Raw genomic sequence first — 23,679 nt, forward strand, 5'->3', positions numbered from 1 at the left:
GAATGGACACAATAGTGTCCATTCACAACTAATGTGTGCGGCACGGCTCCCTGGCCGTGCGGGATTTCACCGTCCGGCAGGAGCCGGAGTGTGTTAAACCAGCCTTAATGTCAGCGACCCTGCCGCATTTAAGACATTCCCCTGACCAATATATATCTTTAACTATCTATCAAGATAGAAAAAATATATATATATATATATATATATATATATATAAAAATATAAAAAAAAATATATATGTGTGTGTTAATATACATATATGTTGATATACATGCCTTAATTGGCCTCTGCTGGGGCTCAGGAAAGGAGGGCAGGTGGAGGAGAAGAAAGTGGTTAGAATGGAGCCAAAGCCACTGGATTATTTTGATGAATATTTTTTTCCTTTTTATAATATCCTGCTCTTGTAGCCCACTCTATAACTGTGAATGGCTATTTACATGATCAATTACATGCCAATAAAATGCAGTGCTAGCAGTTCCTACATACAGAAATACCAGTGATTTCTAACTGGTGAGAAACCCCTGAACACTGAAGTCTGCAGCACATCTCATGTCACAGGCAAACTGCAGACACTGACTGGACAGACTCCTGTCTTTGACCTAGTGCTGCTGCTATCACCCTGTATGCATTACTAAAGGGTGTGCAGAGACACTGGCTAAACTGCACAGTGCACGCAAACAGGACTGACCTCTGAAAACAGACGTTGCTTAAGTGATATTAGAGAGGGCTTTTCCTGCAGCTCAGGTTACATGTGAGTAATGCAGGCTGGCCGGACTGTAAAGGGAGAAAGGGAGGAGGAGGAGCAGGGGTGGAAGGCCAGCTATGATTGGCTGGAACTCGAGAGAGCTCTCTCCTCTCTCTTCACAAGTGCTGCCTGGCTGGCTGGACTCAGACCGATCTGTCAGTCACACCCAGCAGTGACTCGCTCTGCTGTGGGAGGGATTTATGCAGATCTCTCCACTCCAGCATGATGATTACGCACAGGCAGAGCAGCTTGTGGCCGGGAGCCTCAGCTTAGTAAGTAAAGAGCCGCATGCGGCTCGAGAGCCGCGGGTTGGCCACCCCTGATCTATCATAACACTTTTATCCAATCTTCCGCTGTCCAATGTCTGTGTTCATTTGCCCATTTTAATCTTTTCTTTTTATTGGCCAGACTCAGATATGGCTCTTCGCTGTAGATGTTGACACTGGCGTTTTGAGGGTACCATTTAATGAAGCTGCCAGTTGAGGACCTGTGAGGCATCTCTCAAACTAGAGCCTCTAAAGTACTTGTCTTCTTGCTCACTTGTGCATACGGGGGGGGGGGGGGGGGGGGGGCATTTCTCTTTCTACTCTGGTTAAAGCCTGTTTGTGCTGTTCTCTGAAGGGAGAAGTACACACTGTTGTAGGAAATGTTTAGTTTCTTGGTAATTTTTTCGCATGGAATAGCCTTCGTTTTAGAAAACAAGAATAGGCTGTCTAGTTTCTCCTGAAAGTTCTCTTTTTCTGGTCATTTTGAGAGTATGATCCAACCCACAAATGTGATGCTCCAGATACTAAACTAGCTCTAAAGAAGGCCAGTTTTATAGCTTCTCTAACGCAGCTCACTTTTTTGCTCTTGCATTTTTGTATCCACACATACCGCATCCTGATGAAATGGCCGCTGGGCCATGAAACATTGATGAAGACTCATGTAATGTATTGCTGTACCTAATTTTAACAAAGCTATATCTTGCTATCAACTGTGGAGTGCCCAGTGGAGCTTACGATCTATATTCCCTTCCACATGTACATGCACACATATTCATGCTAGGGTTAACTTTGTTGGAAGACAAATTACTTACCAGCATATTTTTGGATTATGGGAGGAAACCGGAGTAAACCCACGCAAGCACGGGGAGAATATACAAACTCCACACAGTTAAGGCTGGGGATTTAACCCGTGACCTCTGTGCTGCCCTGTATCTGCATACGAAATGCAATGTTACAGTGTTTTTAGGGAAAACACTGAAATGTAAATGTAAATGTAAAAATGTAAAATGGGCATGGCGTACTGAGGCTCCCGCCATGGTGCATGGTATATTGAGGCAAGGTGTAGGAGGAAACATCTGTATAGGCTGCATTCTCACAAAAAAATTGGTTAATCCCACTAAGTGACCATCTCCATTGTGTGTAGGCAAAGGTCATGTCATGTGTACCTCACAATTACAAAGCAGCCCAATTCTGCAAATAAAACTACAGTTATGGCTTCTGAATTATCTGATCCAATTACAAAACAAGGATTAGGCAAAAATTAGGTTCTCTCAGTCACCCTGTCCAATTATTCCTCTCACAAAGTAAAATGACAATGACTTCTCCATGTTTTGTAATCATCAAGCAGCCATTACAGTGATTAATGTAAGAGAACAACCATTATACGCCAGTGTTCTATATTAAAAATGAAGCATTATGGGCTGCCAAATGATAAAGGTTTGTTTAGCACAATTTCTTGTGTACTTATATTTGACCAAATAAAGAAACGCTTCATCGTATAAGTGCACTGCGGCCAGCCAGCCCGTTACTAAATCTCCAATATGGCCATGCTGTCTTAGGCCTGTGATGAATCTGTAGTACTGAACACAACTGTTTACGTGAGGTGATTTACACGAACTATACATTCTTGTGCACCATGAAGCATGACTGCAGCAAATAAGAGAGGAAGCAATGGACTTAAGAATATGCTTTTAGAAAGATAAATACTTTTAACAAGCGTCACAAACTAGGATTAGTGCACCGAGCAGTCAAGATAATGACGTACAGAGGAGACAGATGTGGTCTACTACTGTAGCACTCATTAGGAAACAGTGTAGACTACATACTAACATAAAACCTGGCATAAGGCATAGCCACTAATAACAAAGTTGCTTTCAATAGTCTGCAGTGCACTAGACTGATGAAAGGCCATCACTCATTGGTTGCTAAGGTTTGTTTAATGTGCACGTTTGCATCTAAGCTAGTAAGTTACCTCCACTGACTGGGAAATCATTGTGAGCATTTATTTAAAACATTCTTTATAAGTTCTAAGTTCTGTGTTGTCTTACGGTGCGCTGTTGCTGGGGTGCTATAAAACTTGAAGCTATGGGTATCCATCATGGTATGAAGGAGTTATACAGCAGGTGCAGCAACAACATACATAATGAATAATAAATCAATTCATGAAATTCCGCAGGGTGTAAGTGTGAGCATTCCAGAGAATAGGCTACTTGTAATACTTCAGGCCAACAGACCAATGATTAAAAATCCAAAATTATACATGTAAAATTCTTGTGAACATTTTGCTAACATTTCTGAAGTGTAGTACAACTCGTATAAATGATAAAAGACTGAAACTCATGGGGGAGGAGCCTTTAAAACACAAAAACCTGAAGAGCCGGATGAAAAAAAATCAGGAATAGACAAAATCATAAAGGTGGCCATACTCTATGCCGAGGTATCGTATGCTAGTTTCACAGTAAGCATCAATAACATCAGAATGAGCAGACAGGAAGCTCAACATAAATGTTAGTGTGCAAGCAGCAAACTTCCCATCAATGTCAGTGCTCGCAGGCAGGAAGCTTCCCATCAATGTCAGTGCTCGCAGGCAGGAAGCTTCCCAACAATGTCAGGTTGTGCAGGCAGGAAGCTTCCCAACAATGTCACTGCACACAGGCAGGAAGCTTCCCATCCATGTCACTGCACACAGGCAGGAAGCTTCCCATCCATGTCACTGCACACAGGCAGGAAGCTTCCCATCCATGTCACTGCACACAGGAAGGAAGCTTCCCATCCATGTCACTGCACACAGGAAGAAAGCTTCCCATCCATGTCACTGCACACAGGAAGGAAGCTTCCCATCCATGTCACTGCACACAGGAAGGAAGCTTCCCAACAATGTCACTGCACACAGGCAGGAAGCTTCCCATCCATGTCACTGCACACAGGCAGGAAGCTTCCCATCCATGTCACTGCACACAGGAAGGAAGCTTCCCATCCATGTCACTGCACACAGGAAGGAAGCTTCCCATCCATGTCACTGCACACAGGAAGGAAGCTTCCCATCCATGTCACTGCACACAGGCAGGAAGCTTCCCATCCATGTCACTGCACACAGGCAGGAAGCTTCCCATCCATGTCACTGCACACAGGAAGGAAGCTTCCCATCCATGTCACTGCACACAGGAAGGAAGCTTCCCATCCATGTCACTGCACACAGGAAGGAAGCTTCCCATCCATGTCACTGCACACAGAAAGGAAGCTTCCCATCCATGTCACTGCACACAGGCAGGAAGCTTCCCATCCATGTCACTGCACACAGGCAGGAAGCTTCCCATCCATGTCACTGCACACAGGAAGGAAGCTTCCCATCCATGTCACTGCACACAGGAAGGAAGCTTCCCATCCATGTCACTGCACACAGGAAGGAAGCTTCCCATCCATGTCACTGCACACAGGAAGGAAGCTTCCCATCCATGTCACTGCACACAGAAAGGAAGCTTCCCATCCATGTCACTGCACACAGGAAGGAAGCTTCCCATCCATGTCACTGCACACAGGAAGGAAGCTTCCCAACAATGTCACTGCACACAGGCAGGAAGCTTCCCATCCATGTCACTGCACACAGGCAGGAAGCTTCCCATCCATGTCACTGCACACAGGAAGGAAGCTTCCCATCCATGTCACTGCACACAGGAAGGAAGCTTCCCATCCATGTCACTGCACACAGGAAGGAAGCTTCCCATCCATGTCACTGCACACAGGCAGGAAGCTTCCCATCCAAGTCACTGCGCACAGGCAGGAAGCTTCCCATCCATGTCACTGCACACAGGCAGGAAGCTTCCCATCCATGTCACTGCACACAGGCAGGAAGCTTCCCATCCATGTCACTGCACACAGGAAGGAAGCTTCCCATCCATGTCACTGCACACAGGAAGGAAGCTTCCCATCCATGTCACTGCACACAGAAAGGAAGCTTCCCATCCATGTCACTGCACACAGGCAGGAAGCTTCCCATCCATGTCACTGCACACAGGCAGGAAGCTTCCCATCCATGTCACTGCACAAAGGCAGGAAGCTTCCCATCCATGTCACTGCACACAGAAAGGAAGCTTCCCATCCATGTCACTGCACACAGGCAGGAAGCTTCCCATCCATGTCACTGCACACAGGCAGGAAGCTTCCCACCCATGTCACTGCACACAGGCAGGAAGCTTCCCATCCAAGTCACTGCGCACAGGCAGTAAACTTCCCTCCAAGAGCAATAAAGTCTATGGGGGAGTTCAATTGGGTGCATTCGCTTTCTAATAGTGCAGGCCGGCCGGGGGAAGCGGCATACTGCTGCACTATGCAGTGTTAGAGAAGTGAACTTCTGCGCTGCTTCTGTTACTGCACAGCAGCTACTAGGATTTTCACATAATAAAGTAGGGGTTTATCAAAATGGAGATATTGCCCAATGCAACCAATCAGAATCTTGCACATTCTAGAAGATAATAACCAGAACTGGATTGGTAGTTATGGTCAACATTTCCACGCCTAAAGTTTTGCAAATACGTCCCTAGGACTCCTATCCACGGGCCACAAATTACAATATCAGTTGCTAGTTGCATCTGCTGGTCTCTCAATGTGCACCCAAAGTTGCTGCAGAAACAGTGCCCCCAGCCACATCCCAGGGGCACACCAACACCTGTGGCTGCCGCTGGTGACCGATGTAGTTTGTTGCAGTGAGTAAAGGCAGCCCTGATATTTTTAAAGTATAGTTCCATGCAGTCCTGACAAGAGGGGGAAACCAAGAGGATTCGGTCTGGGGCCCACCAGTCTTCAGGACCCCGGGCCCCTTTAAGGCTTAAACCAGCCCTGCTAACATATATATCCTGGGGAGTACAGCAGAACATTTCCTTTATTTACAAGACCCAGGACCAAAAGATGGACACACAGAAGCCAGAGTTACAGCTTAATGGACATGAACATGACATCACAGAGGGCCCAGAGCGATACCTATTCCACGCCAACAATCATGTCAGGTGACCATTCTTTTTAAGTGTTTTTTACTTATGGCCATCTGCGAATACTTACGGCCCACAAGACAAAATACGAGCTGTCTTAAAACATCTACAAACACTGAACAAAACCAGTTAAATGGCGCAGTAAAGCAGAGGCCTGATCTCTTAAACAGCTGAGGGGTGTTTTTAAGTGGCCTAAAGAAAATCTCTTGCCTATAGGAATAAAAACATCCCAAAGATTCTATATTTCTGCAATTTACAAAGAAAATAAAAAAAGGTTCTAAACCAGATCATCTCAGTCCGTAAAACACAGCGGTATTAATCCTATTTATATTTTTTTCTAGCTTTGCCTTCTGTAATTCATATTCCAGCAGTACAATCACAGGGAGACTCTCTCCCATTCACTAAACATTCGCAATTTTAGGTCATACATACTTTTCCGCTTGAAGCTTTGTGGTCTTCCCAATCAAATCTTGAGTCTGTTCCTTTGATGCCTGGGAAAAAGTAACAAAAACGTATCATGTATAGATTACTAGAATGATTGGAATTATTCAATTAATTTTAGTATTAGATGAAAAATATAATGTAAAACAGTGACTAATCATTTCAATAAATGCATGATATATAAATTCAGCTTGCCTTGGGAACAGAAAAACAAAACATAATTACGTATACATTTATGATGAGCAAAAACATATTACCGCCACCTGCCACATCATCAGGGGACTGTGTTATTTACCTCTTTTTAATGAACGCAGCATGAATTATTCATTAAAAATATGAATTCATGTAAATAACTGCAAAACTACTCGCTAACACTGCCTGAAATACGACTTTCCCCTTATTACACTGGTTGCAGTTGTCCAGTAATGCAGACTATTAATGTTTTCTAATGAGACTATTTTCCATTCCCTAAACAATGGGAATAAACAATGTTTAACAGCAAGAGGTCACAATGAGGCAGGCTACACTATGCTCCAGAAGACACATTATGATCACTATTAGAATACTGTATTGCAACTTTGCTTGAGCCCACAACATACAGTATACACATTTATATAGCGCACACATAAACCTGACCGGATAACCGGGACCGGTCCGGTCAGGTTTATGGACACCCGCCATTCCAGTATTCCCCAATACCATCTGGGAGATTGTGAAATACCCACCCGTGAGAGTTTCCATAGGAACAAGTGAGAAATTGTATAATATCTGTTTCTTTATTGTATGAGACCCAATTAGGCTGTACACCGATGATATTGTTGTTGTTATATGTGCAATTGCTTTTTAATTACTATACCTTTTTATCATATAGAATAAACTAATTGTATTACCCCAACGGTCATAACCTGTTTAATTGTATTATCCAGCGCTCCACCACCCCTTTCTCTGTGTATGTTTCTTGTTTTCTGGGGGCTGACCTCCCCATGGTGTGAGCAGCTAAGCTTTAACATCTCACCCAGAAGCGCCTGAAATATACTTTTCCACCCAGGTGGTTCAGTATATGTACTTTTCCTTATGGTTTGAATAACAGCCTCTGAAAAACCTTTCTTCCTCAATAAAGAGGTTTCAAAGCCCGGCCATCAAATTGAGACAAGCTATGTCCAGGTGTAGAAATGATCCTTGTTTGAGAAAGTCTGGTCGAAGAGGAAGACGCCAGGAGTCCGTCGACAACCACAGTGTCTGAATACCACTACCTCCCGAGCCCATTTGGAACAATCAGTATGACGCACCGCCTGTGTCCTCACTCTCTTGAGGACCTGATCAATCATAGGAAACGGAGGAAACACATAGGCGAGGGTGAAACACCATGGAACTATCATGGCATCCACTGCCCACGCGGTCGGATCCCTGGTCCAAGAGCAGAACCTGGAAGCCTGACAATTGTGTCTGGACTCCATCAAGTCTATCTCTGAGAGCCCCCAAAGAGCCACTATTTCCTGAAAGACTTCTTGATGAAATGCCCACTCTCCTTCCAGTAGATCTGCCCTGCTGAGGAAGTCCACTTTGCATAGCCATCCTTCTGCGAGTACTGCCCATGAAGGTTTAAGTAAGCCCCAGCCGTGGAATTGTCTCCAGAATGTTGATCGGTAGTTTGGATTCCTCTTTGGACCACAGACCTTGCAATCTGAGGTGCAGGACCACTGAAATGCTCCAGGTTCTATGTTTAAGAGCACTGACCTCAGAGATTCCATCCTGAAGTGGTCCGCCCACAGACGTAGGATTAAAGACTTCAGATTTAGAAGGGGTCTGAAGGAACTAAGAGGGCTTTCTGACGTAGAGGTGTAGGAAGAAATCGCTTTGGGGGAACACTCCAGCGATTGATCATCGTAATCCTGGGACATGATGGGAAAAACCCCAGGGCCTAAGTGAATTGATTCCACATATCCTGAAACTGCAGGAAGTGCCCCCCCCCCCCCCCCCTTGCCTCTGACTCCAGAACAGGGAGTCTCTCCCCCCATCATGCTGAGGACCTATCCTCACATTTAAAAGGGTGTTTCTTTGCTAAGGTCCCGAAACGGGATCTGGGAGGCTTTCCTTTGCTAGAGGGAACTTTCCTCTTTCTGCTTGTCCCCTCGAAAGGAGAAGCGAAAGGACAGCCTAAAAGCTCCAACCTAGACACTGGATGCTTAGACGTGGTGGGAAGAAGAGAGCTCTTTTCCCCTATGGCCTCTATAATAATGTAATAAAGTTTGCTCCAAAAAAAGATTTCTCCCCCCCCACTCCGATCGGCACCTAAAACGAACTAAGGAATGCTGGGATGCAGAAGGGAGTAGCCTGCCTCTCAAAGAAGTCAGCATAGGTGCCTTGCTCCTGCGGACCCTCCTACATCCCAAGGTTGAGCTGTGTCACCAGGATGGACGAAAGAGAAAGATTGTATTAACTGAGTTTTTTTTCCTGTCCTATGGAATGATTGGGAGAGAAGCTTGATGCTAGGCAGATTTAGCACCTCTTTTTGAGTCACCTCCCTAGATCTTTGCTGTGGGTGTGTGACTTACTGCATTGGTTCAGCTTACTTAGATGAAGACCACAAGCAACAAGAATGTGAATAATACCAGAGACTCCCTTACAATAGTTTTTTTTTTGTAAATAAGTTACAGTGTTGCAGCATAGTTAAAAAAAACTAGCCAACCCTGGATGAACGCATAGCAGATATTTACAGAGTTCAGCATCGTCTGAGAGCATACTGTGCACACACCAAGTGATGCAGCTTGCAGTGTAGTGATTCGCAAAGAGAATGACAATCAGGGATCATCTGGGGTGGTTATGGTGAATGGCAGTAAAAATGCAGGCATGTCAAAACTGTTTCCAGGGAGTGCTCACCCTACAGCTGGGTTTGCTTACACCAAAAACATGGCAACAGCATATCGCAACCATAGGGTTACCCAGATCGTCGGTTATAAAAGGATCTGTGACCATCATTGAATGCATTAGTGCCCATCTATGATTCAGGCCTTTAGTGATAGTTACTGTATAGTGTATTTCGCCCTGGCGCACCTATAGGCTAGATTCAATGATGCAGATATAACAACATGCATGTTACATACAACATAGATGTTGGTGGTTAAGGTAGTGAACGGTACAGGTAGACATTATACAAAAGATCAGACCGGTATCCCCTGCACTGACGCAACCACCATATGCTGCCTTTCAGCTGTTGCTGCCTGGTCTCAGTTGCTCATAAATTCCATTCATAAGCAAAGCTATAAGCGTATATTATATAGACCCCTGGGACTTCGTAGACCCATAACGCAGCTGGAACTTCCTGATAAACATTGGTGTCACATAACCCGCAGCCTATACAATGTGCTACATGGGCAGTCACTTACTATACACAAACAGTGCTATTATTATTCATACTTATACTCAAAACCTTTTTACATTTTACAATAATGAAACTTGAGCAACTAATATTTTAATAAATTCTGCATAAAAATGTTGTGTATTCATGATATTATGGGCCTAATTCTGATTAATATGGAACGGGATGAATTTGGCCCCGTTCTGATGTTTGGGGTTTTGTGCATGCACAGAGCCTGGCAACAAACAGCCTTGGTGTTTTCGTTACACATCCGCTCGCATGTTACAGAGGGGAATTGGTGGCGAGGGGGGGGGGGGGGGGTGTCTGGGTTGGGGTCGCGAGCATTGGGATTGGTTCCGGAGGAGAATCAGCAGCAAATAGATTATTTCTTAAGAAATAAATTGTATATTTCTATTTGTAAAAAGTGGTGCCAAAGTAATAGATCCTGCCTTTTATATGTACTACAGAGTTGCACAAAAAGCCTCTGCAATTTTTCTGTCCACAGTGAAGCAGCTGCTTATGGGGCCTGCACAAGTAGTGATTTTTGCCTATTTTCTAAGCGATCTGACTAGATCACTTAGAAAGTTAGCACAAATCGCTGTGTGTGTGTAGGCCCCATAGCGATAGCGATGGAGATGCGTGGCCCCGCGCGTAGCTATCGCCGGGCTAGATACTGTAGTTCAAGCATACTTGAAATATCTAGTCATCGCCCCTGTTCCCTCTATTTAGAACACGGGCAGTGACCGGTGGTGTAACTACAAAAATAGCGCACCCCCCCACCGGGAATTTTTGGCAGCCTTGCCCCCGTTGATCTACTTGTCTGTGGTCCCGCTGCTCCTCCTGGCTCGGCTCCTGCTACTAACGAAAAATATCCCTCACAAAATGTCTGCCCCCTAACAGCAGACCGTTTTTAAGGATGCTAGAGGAGAGCTCCGGGACCGCAGACAAGTAGATCTGCGTGTGCCGGTTACAGATGCGGTGGAAATGCGGAGCGATTGACCCTGCAGACCCCCGGCACCCACACTTACTCCCCGGTGACAGATCGCTCAGCACACATCCCTGGTGCTGGCTGTGTACTGAGCGATCTGTGCTGAGCGAACTGAGCTCAGCACAAAGCTCCTATCGCCCCATGTGAAGGCCCCATTACAAACAAGTACAGACATCCATATGAGCCATTGCAAAGTGCTCAGCAGCTGCGTACATATATGCAGCATTGATGTGTACAGCGCCTCAGACTGGCGGCAGGAACTGAGAAGCTGGTGCCATATTTTCTTTGTACCGGATGGCAATTGTGCACAGAGCCATGTTCCATAAAGCAGTTGGGACTGTGATTTTGCTGCCACTACCCAATATCTGCCCCACACAGTCCTTCCTGTCAATCACTCGGCACATGAATCCTCACTGCGAGCAGCTTTGCTAAAGCTACATTGATGCCTGTGTTATGCATACACAAACTAAAGGCCCATACACACTGGGCGACTTTGAGCTGAAAGCCGCTGAAAACAGCCTGTTTGAGCGGTTTTCAGCTCAAAGCCGCCCAGTGTGTTTCCCCTAGCGATGAGCGCTGCGCGGTCCCGCATCATCGCCGGGAAAGCAGCTCATCTGCTGGTTATACCAGCTGATGAGCGGCGTTGAGGACATCTTTGCATAGCTCCACAGAGCGAGTCATATTCATAACTCAGAGACATAAGCCCTTATTCTGGTTCACTCACAAAAGCAAATTCCTTCTAAAATGGACAAAACCATGTGCACTGCAGGGAAGCAGATGTAACTTGTACAGAGAGAATTAGAACTCCCAACTTAGTAAATGTCACCCGCAGTGTGTTAAAAATGCCCTCATAACACCGGCCACATATTGACACCAACTGCTACTAGAACACCGTCAGCGGCTCTATGTCCAGACATTACATGGCTAAGCCCTGATAGACACTAATGCTTGAAGAGGATTGGAAGAAGATGCAGTTCCCAGTTTCGGTTTGGTTACCATTTTTTCATTTGATGATATTGATAACATTTCTTTATAATATTAATTGGAAAAGTGTTCAATGCTGCGACAATATAAACGTAGCCTACGCTACATTACAGGCCAAGCTACAGCTGGGATCATCTGCACTGAGCACTGTAGTCTGCTGAGTGTACCGGAGTCCCATCGCCGAGTGATTTCAAGTACCGGTAGCTCACGGCATTGGTTGCTAATCAAGTATACCTTAGTAAAGCTCAGCCAGCTCATCAATGTACTAAGAGCAGAGAGAACAAATGAGATTCCACAAAGGTATTAATTGCCTGTGAAATGAAGAGAACTTGAACAACTTGCCAAAACAAAAAGCCTTGAGCGTCCGCCATATGTTACCCTTATAGTTCTTGTAGGGTTTTACTATAGCGGTGACAAGTATAAAGTGCTTATTAATAAAATATGTAGAGCTTGCTCATCAGTACATGAACAGAAGTCTCATAATGCTTTATATGATCCGAACACATCGCGAGACACAATAGGATGGCTCGGTGGCTGCCAAGCTTACACCACAACCCCCTCAGATGAATTACCCCTCTGCAGGTCAGACCACTTACCCTGCTTTTGTTTGTTTGTTTGCATCATCAGTACAAGCGGGATTCTCTATGTTTGGGCATAATTGCCTTAAAAAATTATAATAATAGAAATCATAATATTCGATAGTGAGTATTCTAGTGTCGAAAAAATAATAATAGGAACTACAAAGAAAATATAATTATCTACTTCTACTCCTTTTACATACAAATGCTCCCGTCCAGGGAGCGACCTGGCATTTACGATGATAGTCCCCCACAGTGACCCGGCAATGAGCCAACCTCAGGAAGGAGGCAGGGTGGAGCGTCATCGGGGGTGGGGGAGGAGGCAGTGCTTGGAGCTGACGCTGCCTCCTCCCTATAGCGTGAACAGGACCCGGGTTACCAGTTCACACTGCACAACAACTCGGCATTAGATGTTCTTTTAACCCTTCTGGTCAGAATGCCAGGTTGCTGGGCCTGGGTATTTTGAAAGGGCACGCCTGGAACCCCCAGTCAGTTCAATCTCTATGATTCACTCATCAAACTCATTCCCCATCCTCAATATCATTGCTACACAATCCCCCTCCTCAATATCATCGCTACACAATCCCCTTCCTCAGTATCACTGCTACACAATCCCTCTCCTCAATATCATCGCTACACAATCCCCTTCCTCAGTATCACTGCTACACAATCCCCCTCCTCAATATCATCGCTACAGAATCCCCCTCCTCAATATCATCGCTACACAATCCCCCTCCTCAATATCATCGCTACACAATCCCCCTCCTCAATATCATCGCTACACAATCCCCCTCCTCAATATCATCGCTACACAATCCCCCTCCTCATTATCATCGCTACACAATCCCCCTCCTCAATATCATCGCTACACAATCCCCCTCCTCAATATCATCGCTACACAATCCCCCTCCTCAATATCATCACTACACAATCCCCCTTCTCAATATCATCGCTACACAATCCCCCTTCTCAATATCATCGCTACACAATCCCCCTTCTCAGTATCATCTCTACACAATCCGGCTCCTCAGTATCATCGCTACACAATCCCCTCCTCAGTGTCATCGCTACACAATCCCCCTCCTCAGTACCATCGCTACACAATCCCCCTCCTCAGTACCATCGCTACACAATCCCCCTCCTCAGTACCATCGCTACACAATCCCCCTCCTCATTGTCATCGCTACACAATCCCCCTCCTCAGTATCATCGCTACACAATCCCCCTCCTCAATATCATCGCTACACAATCCCCCTACTTAGTATCATCGCTACACAATATCCCTCCTCAGTACCATCGCTACACAATCCCCCTCCTCAGTACCATCGCTACACAATCCCCCTCCTCAATATCATCGCTACACAATCCCCCTCCTCATTACCATCGCTACACAATCCCCCTCCTCATTACCATCGCTACACAATCCCCCTCCTCAGTACCATCGCTACACAATCCCCCTCCTCATTGTCATCGCTACACAATCCCCCTCCTCAGTATCATCGCTACACAATCCCCCTCCTCATTACCATCGCTACACAATCCCCCTCCTCAGTACCATCGCTACACAATCCCCCTCCTCATTGTCATCGCTACACAATCCCCCTCCTCAGTATCATCGCTACACAATCCCTCTCCTCAATATCATCCCTACACAATCCCCCTCCTCAGTATCATCGCTACACTATCCCCCTCCTCATTGTCATCGCTACACAATCCCCCTCTTCAATATCATCCCTACACAATCCCGCTCCTCAATATCATCCCTACACAATCCCGCTCCTCAATATCATCCCTACACAATCCCCCACCTCAGTATCATCACTACACAATCCCCCTCCTCAGTATCATCGCTACATAATCAATTCCCTTCTCATCATCCTAATCTCTACTTATTCCCCCTATCAACAGGTCCCCAAAATAACTGATAACTAACCCATTATCATTACCCTTCCCCACCAAAATAATCACCCCTCCCCCGCCTTCCTTAATTAATCTATCAATCAATAACCATTATTAAGCTCTAACCTACACTAAAAGCTGCTCTGTTCTCCACATTTATTCGGTACCTGGATGGCTCACAGACAATGCCTAGGTCGACAATAAATAGGTAGACGCCACATACTTAAGGTCTACATGGTCAAAAGGGTGACACAAGCAATATGTCGATATGGCAAAAGTCAACACGAGTTCTTCAGAATTGTTTTCCACTTTTTCTTTATCATCCACGTGGACTCTGATTGGGAACAGACGTGTGGGGACGTGGTACACTATTTGGGGGCCCATGTGATCAGGTGTTGACATGGACATTTTCCTGTGTTGAGATTTTGTCAATATCGATCTAATAGTGTTCATTCTAGCACACGCTATCTTTGAAAATCCATGCAGTTCCTCTTCCCTGAGAAAAATTTGAGCACTAGGGACAGGTGTACTGTGCTGCGTACAGATGGCTGCCTTCTGGTAGAGGGATGTCGCCCTCACTAAAGGTAGACAAAGAGAACAAAGGACCAGTGGGCGCCTTCTGTACGCTAAAACAATTTATTAAACCAAAAAACACACAAAAAACACAGTAAACACAATTACAATAAAAAACAGTAATTTGCATGCATGCAACAATTCAATAAAATAATTCTAAAAAGCCATTTCCCTGCATTAGTATGAGAGGTATTGATAATTACCAGTTCCTGATTGGATGGAAAAATTGCCAGGTGTGGGCAGGTGTTACAGTCTCGCACAGATTTGTTGTAAGCAAGATTTTATAGATATTTCCAGGTGGATATTTCCAGGTGGAAAGCCCCAATTCCACCTGGAAATATCTATAAAATCTTGCTTACAACAAATCTGTGCGAGACTGTAACACCTGCCCACACCTGGCAATTTTTCCATCCAATCAGGAACTGGTAATTATCAATACCTCTCATACTAATGCAGGGAAATGGCTTTTTAGAATTATTTTATTGAATTGTTGCATGCATGCAAATTACTGTTTTTTATTGTAATTGTATTTACTGCGTTTTTTTGTGTGTTTTTTTGTTTAATAAATTGTTTTAGCGTACAGAAGGCGCCCACTGGTCCTTTGTTCTCTTAGTTCCTCTTCCCTGCCTGGGGTGTCGCTGTCTGCTGTAGTGCTTCTAGCACAGGTATGGTTTGCTTATCAGTGCTGATATGCAGACCACACTGCTAGAAACACCACAGCAGACAGCGACACCCCAGGCAGGGAAGAGGAACTGCATGGTTTTCAAAGATAGTGGGTGCTAGAATGAACACTAGATCTAATATCTGTCAACCGAATTGTCTGTAAACTATGCAACACCCCAGATTACACATATGAGCCCCTGTATGTAATCCTGTGCTGCCAGCTCTAGGCCCCCTGATGAGAGACCGTTTATCAGCAGGCTGACCATATTAAAGGGAGGAAACAACTAGATATTAAAGTCAGCTACATTAAGGAGCCAGCATTTTCTCTTCTATGCACATAAGCTTAACTGAATCCTAGGATTTGCACAAATGTGGATTTATATGAATTTAAATTAAAAAGGAAGAACTAATGACTGAATATTAGGATTCTATGGATTGGGGTGTGAAGTGTTACCTGCAAGCGACTGGTCATGTCCTGGCAGCAGGTGCTCATGGCCTGCACATCCTCATTTATGCTTTCTAGCTCCTGGAAAGACAAACACATGATTCCATCACATCTGTGTTACCGGAGTATTTATCAGACAAGACTTGTAAAGAAACATGTATCATACACACTTAGGGGGGTATCCAATCCCCAACGCTATTTCCGAAGGGGAAAATAGTGGCAAGCTCCTATTCAAAGCTGTCCCAGAGCATTGAAGAGGCAGATCGATAGAACGGGCCTGACTTTAAAAGCTGTCGGGCCCGTTTTGTCAACAGCCGTGAATTTTCGGGATCATGGCCGAATCTCGATTTTGGTGTCTATGTCGACATAGGTTGGCATGGACACTAAGTGTACCGCGGCGCTCAGCACACTATCATGGTCTAACTCTGGGGTAGCCAACTCCAGTCCTCGAGAGCTACCAACAGTTAATGTTTTCCAAGTCTCCTCACAGAAACGCAAGTGAAGTAATTAGCCCCAGCTGTGGATCTTTGAAAATGTTTCAGCTAGTAATGAGTGCACCTGTGCAGCAGCTAGGTTGACTGGAAAATGTGAACTGTTGGTAGCTCTCGAGGACCGTAGTATGCTACCACTGGTCTAACTCTATGCCTACATGGATGGTAAAGTGTGAACAAGTCTGTTTTTTTTAACAAAAAAGTTGTGAAAAACTCATATCGACCTTAACAAACCTCATGTCGACCTTTTGATTGTCTACTTAGACACTGTAGTCTGGATACCCTTCCAATGTTCATGCTTGGAAGCCTTGCCCACAGCATAGCACTTTTTGTGATTGCATAAAATACCATCATCACCTGCACAACACATAGCCATTTATGGTTACCATGCAATGGCTACTTGACATAGTAAGGGATGTTCCAATGGCAGCTTCATGGTCACTTCTCAAAAGCCATTTCGCAATGGTAATCCCTAGATCAGGGGTAGCCAACTCCAGTCCTCGAGAGCTACCAACAGTTAACGTTTTTCATGTCTCCTCACAGAATCACAAGTGAAGTAATTAGCCCCAACTGTGGATCTTTTAAAATGTGTCAGTCAGTAATGAGTGCACCTGTGCACCTGCCAGGTGAGCTGGATAACATGAACTGTTGGTAGCTATCGAGAACTGAAGTTGGCTACCCCTGACCTAGATCATAGCAATTTCCATCATTACCATGCTATGTCCAATTTCCAATCACCCTAAAACCACACAATAACTCACAAAAGGTCAAACACACGACCCTTGCTCACTACAGCATGTAACCATTGCCACATGCTTACCATGATTTCTCTTCATCTCCTGTGTTTGATTAATATTTTTCAAAATAATACAAATTTGTGATGTGTCTTTCTATTAACATTGTGCTGACCCTTACTTTATTGGTAACACAACAAACTGAATACTGGAATTTTGATGACTGTTATTTTCTGGAAAATTTTAACTTTTTGAAAATGAAATAAAAAATATATATTTAAAAAAATGAATACAAATGTACAGTATATACACTGTGATAATGAATGGAAGAATAGAGGGATGTGGTTTATTTAATGTGTGCCATTATTTCCGTCAGTCGGAAATATTGGCACACAACCAGTCAATGTGTCTGTTTTTGGCCACATCAAAGCTTGTGCAGATTCAACTTTTTAAAAAGTTAAATCCGCTGCATTTTTCGTCAAACTTTGGCCATTTGCGCCAATCCTAGGGCTTTCCTACCCTTGGAACGTTTCTAAAAATCCGAAGAATGAATACCGATGGTCGAGTTGGCCGAAATTTCCCACCGTCTAAATGTTTCGACAGTCAGAAAAAAAGATTGAAAACCCGCCGTAGAGTGTAATGTTCTTTTCAGTTAGTATCAGGGTTTCACCAGACGTAATTCTGGTACCTGGATGATAGTTCTACAATATCTAGGTAGACAGTAAATAGTCAACACTATCTACAGTAGTTGCATGCATTAGGTTGACATGGTCGACCTACAAATGGTCAATGTACTTTTTTGTTTTTGAACATGTGGACCTGGACATTGCAGATTTATTATACCAAACCCCTTAATTCTATAGGTAAACCCTTAGTTAATGGTGAAAAACATTAATAATTGAAACTGAATATTTGTAAAAAGTAAAAAAAAAATTGTGCTGCGTCAACTGGATTTCAGTCTTTCCTTTAACGATGTGAGCATCTATCACAATGCTGTTTTTTTTTTGTTTTTTTTTTTTTACAAGTCATGGCTTATCTTCATTTAATCCTTTTCTTATACTATAGGACCTAAACTGATTAAACAATAGACTAGACAATTCCCGCAGCCGTCGATATTAACTATGTGCAGAGAGAGAGCGATATTGGCCAATATCATCCACAATATCGGCCAATCACACCCCACTCTCTGTACATGCAGTCGCTAACGATATTGTCAGATTAAGCTGCATGCACCGACAACAGGGAGGTTGTTAATGAACCGCGGCCATGTGCATCATTAACGATATGAACTGTAAACACAGGACAGGATATTGTACAGTACGTGCTTTGAAAAAAATTGACAGCAAAACTGAAGGATACCACTAACCTCTTTAACATTTTTAAATATAGCCACAAATTCTTCATTTATGGATAAACTCCTCCGCTCGATATCTCCCCGGAGGTTTCTCCGGCTTCTCAGGCTGTTTTCCGTAAAGAAAGTGGAGAGGGCTTTAAGGGCTTCCAGCATTTCCTATGAAAAACAGTCACCAACAATGAACATTAAAACGGGTTCAATCAACCGAATAACATCGTTTGATTGTTTACAATAGAAGCACCCCACAGGTAAAATAAAAATGACAATTACATTAAGGCACATTTACACACCAGATTTAATTAAACCGCACAGAATTGTTCTCTAGCATATTTCAAGATCCATATCTTTGGATAGACCATAATTATATATGCATCGATAGTCCTCATCCAACATGCACATGGACATCTTGTGGCACTAGCATTTTCCTGTTTGATATATTTGGACAACCTTCATGCGGGAGGGGGAGGGGCTTGCCGCTATGAATTGCATCACTACGGCCTCAAGCTTTGCTGATCAGTCCCGTAATAGTCACCTAGCAGCAGCAATGGTATGTATCATTGCACATGGCTTCATCAATACCACAAATTGCCTCAGTCTCCAGGAGTTTTAGGTAGCACCCAAAAATTTTAAATTCCCATCTATTACTACAGAGAAGACAAGGGTGATTTATAGTGGATGCATTCAAATGTCAAAGTCCAATTTATTCTCAATTTAGACCAATTCCTTTAATTAATTTCACCTTTTCTAATAGACGGGGAGATGCATGAAACATTTCGTAAGAAATAAATGGAAAATGCCATTGCAACCAAACCCTCCAACTGATTTACCCGGTACAGTACCATTTTTTAATGGTCTGTACCGGATAAACTAAACGGTACCGATTGTACGTTTTTTTTTAATAGAAGCTCTGGATATTTCAGGGTCTCTGGGAATTATAGTTTAAAATACCACTGACTGCTCCCCAGGGAGCTGGCAGCCAGGACTATATCTCCCAGGGTGCACGGCGGGGGGACGCAGCGGGCCTGCCTCTCCCTACTGAGGGATAGGCTGCAGTTGCAGGTTGAAAAAGCTGCTAAACGAAACACGTTGGTGACTCACGGCACCCGTGGAGAGGAGATAAGTATTCTTTTTGGAGTCCACCAGTATCGCCATTTATGCGCTTCCACTTAGGCGAATTTCGCCAGATGCACTGGACACAAAAGCGGCTACTACACGGACACTGAATTACAGCCTTGTTACCAACAGCTGTGCAGCGGGTGAGAGACGCAGCACAGCACGTTCTACAGACACACCGCACAAGCCAGAGGTGAGACCACCCACTGCTGCGTGTGAGAGACGCGGCAGTACCGGACTGACGTTATACTGCTGGTTCTAAGTGGTTCTCTTTCCCGGCACATCACCTTGTATTTACCTCAAACGAGCAGGTAGTAGTACTGAGGGCAGTGGAGTCATCAAGGAATCGTCCCTCAGTCTCCCTGCATTTTCCACCTTGTTATACAGCATAAAATTGGAGTCCGTGAGTATCGTTACTAAGTGGAAGCACCTTCCTTTCTTACTAGCCAAAGACGCTTGGAAATTAATTTATTGGCATTCTAGTGGATATTCCTACTTATATGCATAAAAAATCAGAATAATATGACCCCGGGATATATTTATTTAATATATTTTTATTTGTATCATTAGCTATTTATCTCATTAAATATATGTTATAACTATTACATAAAAAAAAAAAAAAAAAATAGGTGGCCACCTAAATCATATATGAGCATTGTTTATTTACTTTTTAGCTTGCGAAAAATGTTTATTGTACTTTGATACTTTTTATCATTTATATATTTTTTATAAATCAATAAAAATAATAATTGATTTAAATTGTGTGAAACGGTGATTCAGTCAAATTGCGCTTTATAATATTAGCGCAGACATTGGGATTTTTTTTCTTTTGACTCTTTATTTGGACACCCACCATTTGGAATACAATTGCATATATATACGGCCACGACCGGACCAGCCCTCCTCCTTTTCTTACAGCCATAACTGCATCAGGATTGGACCAAGCCAGCTTCTTAAACAACAGGACTCTCTAATCAGATATCCCTGTGGCTGGAGAGCGCAGTCTCTCCTGAAACAATCCATTAATTGGCTCCCAAATACTTGGAATAAAAAGGAAGGCATTCTAGGAACAGACATTTGGCATCTACTCCATCTGGACATTTTGGGTGACTATATTCGTATATCTATTCATGTAATATATGGTAACAATGACCGCACCACAAAAATCTTTTAACTATGTTTTAATAAATTCTATTTTATTGTTTAGTGACACCTGTTGCATGCGTTTTAGATCTAGCGCAGTTATACACCCCCTTGCACCAGCTTTCTGTTTTTTGGGTTTGACACCCCTAAATACTTAACTGCAGCTCAGCAATCCCACTCTTTCCTAGGTGCCTTCACAGGACACTTAAGGTGTGTACACACGGGGCAATATGATCGCTGGCAATATATTGCTCAGCAATCATATTGCCCCGTGTCCCGTTTTCATCTGCGACCAGAGATGGTCGCAGATGAAAATTTAAACACTGCCGGGAGAAGAGGCAGGGGATGTCGCTGGTCGGAGGAGCATGTTCCTCTGACCAGCGACCATTCAGGGGCTGAAAACGGGAGCGCGCACCCGGCGATTTATCGCTGGTGCACACTCCAATCACTGGCAATATGGTCGCTCAGCGACCATATTCCCAGCGATTTCAGCCCCTATCGCCCCCGTGTGTACACAGCATTAGTGTCCTACCCTCTTTTAGTGTACACATTCGATTTACTGGAATTGAATTTGATATTTCCTTGCCTGCAGTCTATAGATTGTGAGCAGGGCCTTCCTACCTCTTTGACATTGTTTCCAATTGTAAAGCGCAACAGAAAATAATAGATAAGAACTTGTTTGCAAATAAATAGTACATCTCTCCATAAATGTTGTAAATAAAAGGGCCCTGATGAAGCCATTCACACCACTCAGGGATGCACACACTATCCTGGTGTTGGTGTTTAGGATGCCAGCGCTCATAATACCGACCCTGGCATCAGGATAGTGAAAATGCCGACAGAGGCTAAAAAGGCAGCCTAACCCTCTCTCCTACCCCCTTAATCCACCCTTGCACTAGCCTGAGCCTTATCCTCCCACTAGTGCCTAACAATAACCCCCACCCCCTAGTCTAACCCTACCACCCCCCTTTTTAGGTGCCTAAACCTAAGCCCATGGTTGTGACTAGTTCCCCTTTGCCTTAAGGACCTGGGGAGGAGAGGGGTCAGGGAGAGGAGGAGCAAGGTCAGAACAAGGGACCCAAAGAGACGCTTGCCATGCTTCGGGCACGGTGGCTCGCTCTGCTTGCCACCTGGTTACTAAAGGCAACCAGTGGTGGCATTGATAGAGAAGCAAGCCCTCCGACCAATATTTTAAGGTCATCACTTACCCTGATCTACGTTACATAGCCCCGTGACGCTCAATTGTCACAGGGTACAATGACATCATAGGGTCCTTAAGGTGAAGAGGAACTATCCGCTACCCCAAGGCCTATCTCCCTGCAGCCTAACCTGAAGTCCCCCCAACTAGTGCCTAAACCTAATCCCCCCTTTCCTGTGCAGCCACTAGCTAGCTCCACATACATACAAAACAGAATCCCGGTATGTCGGTATTCTCGCATCAGGATCCTGATCTATTCGTCTCGCGTAAGGATCCTGATCTATTCGGCATTCCGACGCCAGTGTTGTGTTGGCAGTTGGGATGCCAGAATTGGTTTAATAAATGCCAGCATCCTGACCGCAGGGATGTTAACTTCATCCCACCTTGCACATAAAGGGCCTCGTGTTCTCTTTATTATCATGTACCATACAGGTCTGATGTGGGAATCATACCTTTATCTACCTACATAACAGATTAGTGAACATGTGGCCGTTCAATAGCTTATGAACTAAAAGTCCCAGAATGTCCCTGGCAAGCATTCTAGGACCTGCAGTTCCCAACAGTTGGAAAACCAACTGTCAGTGGCCTATGCTTTCCTCACTCCCTCACCTTGTCATTGTCCAGCCGAGTTTCCAAGATTTTGTTGAGCTTCCTAGACAGAGGATTGGAGGATGATGATGTAGAGAGTGAGGCACCGTTCACCTCAACCTCAGCCATCTCCTTTCACTGTGCAGGGCAGGCTGCGATTTCTCCCCGTACTGTATACAGTAGCCGTGGAACGCAGACACAGGCTATGGAACGCAGGGAGACTCGGACGTCCGGGATGTGTCAGGTGACACGTCACAAGCTTCACGTCACATTCATGTACAGACTCAGAGCCGGCTGCGTAGGTGGCGCAACTGCGCATGTGCCAAGGGCAAATGGAATGGTTAATAAGTGGGAGAAGCAGACAATTTCTGACCATGACGTTGTCACTGTGTATATGAGTTAGACTGGCAGATTAGATTTCTATATTTTTAGTATAACCCATTACGCATAGTACAGATCGCTAAAAAAAAAAAAAAAAACAATTAATTCAGGAAAAAGAAAACTTGCTTCATCTTAAAATTAAACAATACTCATATAAATGTTCCTTAATCAGAACTAGAATCAGCTTCATTGGCAAGGTATACTAAGAATTAGAATTGGTTTGAGATTGTGTAGGGTTGTGAATCTATAGACTGCGAGATTTGCAGTCCAACCTGAGTAATAGTCTTATAATAACCAATAATCAGTGAGTCAGGGTAGTTAGTGTCACAAGATTAGGAACGGGTCTTAGTATACTTTATAGTTACATAGTTACATAGTAGGTAAGGCTGAAAAAAAGACTTGCGTCCATCTAGTTCAACCTGGTATAGATATCCATTGCTGATTTGGTAGGTTCTGGTATTTTACAGACAAATTATATTTCTTATTTGTACCCATGGATGTTTTTCTCCAGTTAATGTTTGTCCAACTTTGCCTTGAACGCATTTAATGAGCCAGCCGTTACCACCTCTCTGGGAAGAGAGTTCCAGAGTTTGACTGTTCTGACCGTAAAGAAATTCTTTCTACTAGCTGAATGAAATCTTTTTTCTTCTAATCTATACTCATGCCCTCGCGTCCTAGATTCCTTTCTAGTAGAAAATAGGGTGTGTGACAGTTCCTTATATTGGCCCTTGATATACTTGTACATGTTGAGC

The 23,679-nt window shown here is 44.1% G+C and overlaps 1 protein-coding gene across 1 annotated transcript in view; it reads right to left on the minus strand.

Moving 5' to 3' along the window:
- COG6 (component of oligomeric golgi complex 6) overlaps positions 1-22,803 on the minus strand; it is a 106,810-nt gene extending 84,007 nt beyond the window's left edge. Inside the window, exons 1-4 of the mRNA XM_083169745.1 lie at positions 22,568-22,803; positions 18,517-18,660; positions 15,935-16,006; positions 6,429-6,487 (exon numbers count right to left, since the gene is read on the minus strand). Coding sequence (XP_083025871.1) covers positions 6,429-6,487; positions 15,935-16,006; positions 18,517-18,660; positions 22,568-22,675 — 383 coding nt within the window. The 5' untranslated portion in view covers positions 22,676-22,803. The remainder of the gene's footprint in view (positions 1-6,428; positions 6,488-15,934; positions 16,007-18,516; positions 18,661-22,567) is intronic.
- Between the last annotated feature and the right edge of the window lie 876 nt (positions 22,804-23,679).

Source organism: Crinia signifera, chromosome 2 (genome assembly GCF_055691185.1).
Source record: "Crinia signifera chromosome 2, ASM5569118v1, whole genome shotgun sequence".
Classification (NCBI taxonomy): Eukaryota; Metazoa; Chordata; class Amphibia; order Anura; family Myobatrachidae; genus Crinia; species Crinia signifera.